The sequence below is a fragment of the Carlito syrichta genome, unplaced genomic scaffold (genome assembly GCF_000164805.1).
Source record: "Carlito syrichta isolate Samal-C Ts95f unplaced genomic scaffold, Tarsius_syrichta-2.0.1 Scaffold88978, whole genome shotgun sequence".
Lineage (NCBI taxonomy): Eukaryota > Metazoa > Chordata > Mammalia > Primates > Tarsiidae > Carlito > Carlito syrichta.
Window position 1 is genome coordinate 45917 of NW_007033074.1, and position 7540 is coordinate 53456.

The window sequence follows — 7540 nt, forward strand, 5'->3', positions numbered from 1 at the left end:
TGCGGTGGCCGGGAGCAGCCACTGCACTCCAGTCTGGGCGACAGAGTGAGACTCCAACTCAAAAAAAAAAAAAAGTTTCCATTTACTTGTTCTTCTTAGGATACCAGTTCAAGCAATCAGGAAAGAAGTAAGTCCATGTTAATTATTACAGGTTCTCAGAGAAAGCATTGGTACCTATTGCAAGGGATCTACATACACCTCTGTGTGTACGTGTGTGTCTTTTTCAAAGGAGGTTTCAAAGTGCAGCTAGCCAGAGAGATTACCAGCTGAAGGGTCATTCATTCTCTAGTATCAACTTATAACTCTCACCACCGCAAGTACATTGCAAACCCTAACTTGGATTAAACTTGCTTTAAGAAAATGCTAGTGTACAGAACTCAGTACCATGAGTCAGGTTTTTGGTCCCAGCTCTGTCACAGCCATGTGCCCTGAGGCAACTGCCAAGCCTCTTGGGTCTCAGTCTCCTCTGTAAATGAGGAAATTAGGCCAGATGGCCTAAAGTCCCTTCCAGCATGAAATCAAAACAGAATCAGGCAGCAATATGTGCTGTTTAACCCCTGAGAACATTTTAGGCTAAAACGTGAAGTATATGCCCTAAAATGGTCATGTTAGATGTTCATTCAATTAAAAAGCTAGATATCCAAAGAAATGCACTAAATTCAGCTCACTTCTGACACATTCACTTGGGTGAGTGTAAACCTACTTATATATACAGCAGTTGCCCACAGGATGCCAACAAGCCTTAAGTGTGAACTCTCTATCCTGGGAGTTTCACAGCGATGCAACACATACCCAGTATCAGAAGAAAGACCAACAGTGTTAACAAAATTCAACCTTCCTGATGCCACACCACTGAGACTAAGCATTTTTTACTATACTTGGGTCTCTATTCCCTAATCCCTAAAATATATATAACATACCTAATCTTGATGGCATGTTATACAAATTTACTAAGAGTTGTAGATAAAAAGATTTCAGCTAATTAAAAAAATGGTTTTCAATGAATCAATTCTAAGAAGCTGGCCCAAAAAATAAGCTATAATAACTGTATCATTATATCAACTCATCTTTAATCACTTTAGTCTTTCTTCATTAAAAAAAAAAGAAAGAACTGTGAGGGAAGGTAATTTAAATAACAAACGAATAGCCTCTCCAAGTAACCTCTATGGCAGAGGAGTTTGAGTCTTTTGGCAGAATGCATGCATATGGCTCTTGAAAGGGATGTTCTAAATTGTGAGGGGCCAATAATCCCAGCACTTTGGGAGGCCTAGGCAGGTGAATTGCTTGAGCCCAGAAGTTCGAGACTAGCCTGAGCAACATAGTGAAACCTTGTCTCTACAAAAAAAAAAATCAAAAAAATTAGCCAGGCATGTTGACGTGTGCCTGCTTGAGAGGCTGGCGGGGAAGGATCGCCGGACCCTAGGAGGTCAAGGCTTTGGTGAGCCATGACCATGCCACTGCATTCCAACCTGGGCAATAGAGAGAGACACTGGCTTAAAAAAAAAAGTTGTGAAGGAGTTAGCTTAGGCCACTCCCTTCTGAACCCTGCAGTCTATAATTCTAGAACCCATAAAATCCAATTATGAGGAAGCCTGAGCTGGATGAGTCCTCCTTTAAGAGACAAAAGGCGGTTTTTTAACTGCCCTCTCCTGGAACATGTACTGCGTCCCTCCCTTGCCCCATAACATTCAACGTGTTTCAACACTCTCCTATGTCAACCCAACAGGTTCAGCAAGAAACATTCCTAAAATGAGCAGGTAGAGTAGGAAGCTGGATGCCAATCCTCACCCAGCCCATGGCCATTACACCCTTAAAAGCAGCACTTACACTTACCCTCTTCACAAGGTAGCCCTCCCTGATCCGCTTTGGTTCCATGTCAGATGGACAGACGGACAGAAGTTGCTCTCAAACCAGTCTTCTCAGCAGCTCGCCTGCTCTGTAAGCCTGGGCAGGCGGTTCCGGGCTGCCTTTTCTATAGCGGGACTCTTTCACAATTTCCCCTCTGCTGGCGGTCACATGATCACATCCTCTTCCCCTCACTGAGGTGGAAGATCAGAATAAGGAACTGCAGAGCTAACCCACCTCATTCTTTGCTAATGTTGGAAACTCATCAAAAGTACAGTTGGGTGGAATATTTACCCAAGGTAAATCTTTATTACCATAAGGAAAAGCATTCTCATAAAGAGAAAAAAAAATGATGAAAGGAAGAGGAACATGAAAGTCTTGGTGGAAACTGTCCTGAGATTATTCTTGAGATCCTGGAAATGTCCAATAAAAATGCCAAGAAATTCAGAACCATCTGGTTAGCATAACAGAGTGAACTGCTAAGTGAATGCCTACTTCTTTCTATGCCAGGCACTGTACCAAGGAGTTTTTCAGCCTATCTAATTTAAATTAAATGAGTCCTCACAAGAAACCCCTAGGGAAAGTATAAGGTCTGACAAGCTCATGAACTCACCCTAAAAAAAGTGCTACAGGCTGGGTGCAGTGGCTCAAGTCTGTAATCCTAGCACTTTGGGGGTCCGAGACAAGAGGATTGCCTGAGCCCTCGGGTTCAAGACCAGCTTGGACAACATGGTGAGATCTCTTTTCTACAATAAAAAAAATTAGCCAGGTGTGGTAGCACACGCCTGTAGTTTTGGCTACTTGGAAGGCTGAGGCAAAAGGGTTGCTGGTCGACGCTGGGGTGGCCATGAGTGTGCCACTACACTCTAGCCTGGGTGACAGAGTGAGACTCCAACTAAAAAAAAAAGTGCTACATACCTCATTGCTGAATATCACTATAGTCACCTTTGAAGTACGCCACTTGAGAAGCTGTGTACCAAATCAGCACCCAGTTCATCTGTCAAAGCAATTTTAGAACTCTTTCTGGAATGGCCATCAGAGCTGTTGTCACAACAATATCAGAGTTTGAATTAGAGCAATGAACAAACAGTAAATTTATTGTTAAACTTAGCAAGAGTAGAATGAAATCAGGGACATGTTAGTCCAAGTTTATGAGGATAATGCCATGAAGAAAATGGCAGTGTACAAATGGATTAAACATTTTTCTGAGGGGACAGAAAGCATCAGTGATGAAGAGAGGTCAGGGTAGCCAATAGCAAGCAGAACTGATGAAAACATTGCAAAAATTCATCAAATTGTGTGTCAAAATCATCAGATGACTTTGGGATGCATAGCAGACCAGGTAAACATCAATAAAGAAACAATTAGGAAAATCTTAGCTGAAAATCTCTTCATGAGAAACATGTTTGCAAAAATGGTCCCAAATGAGCTCTTGCATCATGACAATGCACCAGCTCACACAGCACTGTCTGTGACAGAGTTTTTGCCAGTAAACAAATAACTGTATTGGAATCCCCTCCCTACTCACCTGATCTGGCCCCCAATATCTTTTTTTCTTTACTTGAAGATAAAGGAAATATTGAAAGGAAGACATTTTGATGACATTCAGGATGTCAAGGGTAATAGGATGACAGCTCTGATGGCAATTCCAGAAACAGTTTCAAAACTGCTTTGATGGGTGGACTAGGTGCTGGCAATGGTGCATAGCTTCCCAAGGGGAGTACTTCAAAGTGATATTTCAGAGATGAAGCATGTAACACTTTTTCTAGGATGAGTTTGTGAACTTAATTATCAACCCTCATATATTATTGTCCCTGTCTTAGAGAAAGAAAACAAAAACAAAAACACCTCAGGCTCAGAGAAGAAGAGCAGTTGTCTCAAGGTGATACCACAGGTAAGAGATGAGACCTTAACTAGGGTGCTGTTGCCTCCCACTGGGCATGAGACAGATATTCCACATTGAATGCTAATCCCACAATAGGCCTGTAAAAAGAAGTCCATAATCAGACAGGTTTTTGAGAAACTGTGTGTTATATTCCCAGTATGGCAACTCCTTTCACAGATTAAGAAATTAAGATGCCTTGCCGCAGAAGTATTTCAGAAAAAAATCCTATCATGGTGTTTCCCAAACTTATTTGACCACAGAATTCTTTTCTTTTTTTTTTTTTGGTTAATGTCTCACTCTTTCACTCAGGCTAGGGTACAGTGGCACAATCACAGCTCACCACAGCCTTGACTCCCTGGCCTCAGGTGATCCTTCTGCCTCAGGCTTCTGAGTATCTGGAACTACAGACACATGCCATTACACTTGGGTAATTTTTTTTTTTTTTGAGATTAGGTCTGGCTACATTTCTCAGGCTGGCCTAGAAATCCTGGGCTCAGCCGGGCTCGGTGGCTCAGCCTGTAATCCGCGCCTTTGGGAGGCTGAGGTAAGTGGATTGCCTGAGCCAGCGGGTTCGAGACCCGCCTGGGCAGCGAGACCTCATCTCTACAATAAATCAAAAATCAGCCGGGCGTGGTAGCACGTGCCTGTAATTCCGGCTACTCGGAAGGCTGAGGCGGAAGGATCGCCAGAGCCCAGCGGGTCGAGGCTGCAGTGGCCGGGAGCGGCCACTGCACTCCAATCTGGGCAACGGAGTGAGACTCCAACTCAAAAAAAAAAAAAAGAAAGAAAGAAACCCTGGGCTCAAGAAATCCACCCACCTCGGCCTCTTAAAGTGTTGGGATTACAGGTACGAGCCGCCATGCCTGCCCTGACCATGAAATTCTTTTTTGAGCAATTTCTATTAACCTTTTTGTAATAGCTTGAATTGTCTTCCAAAACAGAAGTCCTGGCCAGGCATGGTGGCCTACACCTGTAATCCCAGTACTTTGGGAGGTAGAGGTGAGAAGATTGATCCCCTGGGTCCGGGAGTTCTAGATTAGCCTGGGCAACTTGGAGAGAACACATCTCTACAATAAATCAAAAACTTAGCTAGGCATGGTGGCACACACCTGTAGTCCCAGCTACTTGGGAAACTGAGGCAGAAGGATCACCTGAGCCCAGTAAGTCGAGGCTCTGGTGGTGGTGAGTGTGCCACTGCACTCCAGCCTGGGTGCCAGAGTGAGACTCTGACTCCAAAAAAAAAAAAAAGAAGTTCTAACCCCTGATACCTCAGAATGCCACCTTGTTTGGAAATAGAGTCATTGTAGATGTAATTAGTTAAAGGGAAGTCATGCTGGAGTAAGCCAGTATGACTGGTGTCTTTATAAGAAAAGGAAAGAAATGTACAGAGAGAAAGCAGACACATGATGACAGAGGCAGAGACTGGAGTGATGCATTAGCAAGACAAGGAACACCAAGTATTTATTGCCAGCCACCACCAGAAGCTGGAAGAGGCAAGCAAGGTTCCTTCCTTAGGGCCATCATAGAGTCCGTGGGCCTGCTAACACTTTGATTTCAGATGTCTAGCCTCTAGAACTGTGACACAATACATTTCTGTTGTGGTTTCCAGTTTGTGGTACTTTGTTATGGCAGCCTCAGGAAGCAAATATAATTCTGAAAAACGAATATTCTATGGAACAAACTTGGAGAAATCTTAATCTGGCTATATGAAAATAAGCAAGTTACTTTGTTACTTTGTGTCTCAGTTTTCTCATCTGTAAAATGAGAATGATAACACCTATCCCATGGAGTCATTCTAAGATTAAGATATACATGTAAGTATTTAGAAGAATGTCTGAAAATTGTAAGTATCTATAAATATTAATCATTCCTCATCTTGAAGGCAGGGCTCTATTATCCTAGGACTGATCATTTTTTATGAAAAATTCAAGAGAAATCACAGAAGTGATCCTAGGGCTAGATTTCTGACTAGTTCCCTTTCCTCATTACATCAGTCAGTAATTTTTACCAATGCTCTCTAATATAGGCAAATAGGAATTTACTGGAAGAGAATGAGGAGGGTCATAGGCTGAAAGAAAAATGAAGATGTGAGTCCCTGAAAGGAGCCAAGGCAGCTATGGGTTCCAGGAAGCAAGACACCAAGTTGAAAGATGTGGAGGCTCTATGATACTCTCCAGGGATCAGGCCTCCGACTGGCCCAACATGACTTAGTGCTTCCCTCTCAGGTGTCTGAAGGGAAGCCATGTGAACTGACAGCCCCACAGAATTGTGTTCGATGGGGGAAAGGGATTGTACCCCAAAGTAAAAATCAAGGTGCAATGAATTGTATAAGAGTGAAAGGTCCCTAGGCAGGCAAAGCCAGCAGACATCCATGAAGGCATCTGAGGAGCCAGGGAAGTCAGGAGAAAGAAGTTCTGCTCTTGAGGCTTTCTGAGAGCTTCATGATTCCCACCCCTCATTCCTCCCAGCTACAATTCTAGCCCGCAGTAACTGCCCCTGTTTTCCACTTTCATTTTATGCTAATGTGGGTTACATAACATTGTAGATCTCTTGCCATCAGTTTCTCATTGTACCAAAATTAATTAGAAATTATTAGGAAGTATTGAGGGTGGCAGTGAAGGAATTAATCTTTGATGACACCTGCCGGGCGTGGTGTCTCAGGCCTTTAACCAGCACTTTGGGAGGCAGAGGTGAGAGGATTGCTTGAGTCCAGGAGTTCAAGACCAGCCTGGGCAACATGGTGAGACTTCATCTCTACAATAAATCAAAAAATTAACCGACTGTAATGGTGAGTGCCTGTAGTCCCAGCTACTTGAAAAGCTGAGGTGGAAGGATCACCTGAGCCAAACAGATTGAGGCTGAGATCACGCTAATACACTCCAACCTAGGCGACAGAATGGGACTCCAACTCCAAAAAAAAAACGACACCTGAGTAAACAGGAACTAATCAAAGGATGATTTGTTGTTGTATCTGATTCAAACAAGTATTTTGCTATGTCTGTACAGTCAATGGAAACCGTTTGTAGACTTACCAAGCATGATTTTATAGCTAAATTTATCTCCCTTTATTTAATTAACTAAGTGATTTCTAACTTGGACTGTTTCCTCCCTTTGTCCTGGCATGATCAGAAGGCTTTAAAGAACAATTACTAAGAAATGCCGTATTTTCAGGAGATGCCTAGAGTAAAGTAAAATCACCCCTGCGTTCTGAATAATTCATTTCAAGAACCATAGTATTGAGGGCTTACTATGTGCTGGAATAGGTGTAGGAATGGAATAGATATAGGGTAAAAATGTCTTGCCACCAATGAACTTCCCAAATTTGTGAATCTCATGAACATCCATAGATTTAGAAGCTGCCATGCTTACCCCACCCGCTCCTGCCACAGGTCATCACGCCTCCTAGCGACACCTAGTGGTCAGTAGAGTCAACACTCAATCAATCACTTCATTTAGGACTTCCCAGCAGTTTGAGTAAATTTTCTTCTGCTATGTCAGATCCCCCAACCAGACGAGATCAATAAAATCTCTTCCAATATCTTTCTTGTGTATGTGTGTCTAGGCTTACTTTTTAAAATCTGCTTCTGGCAGTGCTCGGTGGCACAGCCTGTAATTCTAGCACTTTGGGAGGCCGAAGCGAGTGGATGGCCTGAGCCCGCGGGTTTGAGACCAGCCTGGGCAACTTGGCGAGACCTCTTTCTACAATTTAAAACAAACAAAAACAAAAACAAAAAAAAAACCTAGCAGAGCGTGGTAGCGCGCGCCTGTAGTTCCAGCTACTCGGAAGGCTGAGGCGGAAGGATCGCCGGA

The 7540-nt window shown here is 43.2% G+C and overlaps 1 protein-coding gene across 1 annotated transcript in view; it reads right to left on the reverse strand.

Annotated features, from left to right (window-relative positions):
* Positions 1–2055, reverse strand: part of PLEK (pleckstrin) — a 39316-nt gene extending 37261 nt beyond the window's left edge. Inside the window, exon 1 of the mRNA XM_008057993.2 lies at positions 1834–2055. Within this exon, the coding sequence (XP_008056184.1) occupies positions 1834–1875 (42 nt within the window). The 5' untranslated portion in view covers positions 1876–2055. The remainder of the gene's footprint in view (positions 1–1833) is intronic.
* Between the last annotated feature and the right edge of the window lie 5485 nt (positions 2056–7540).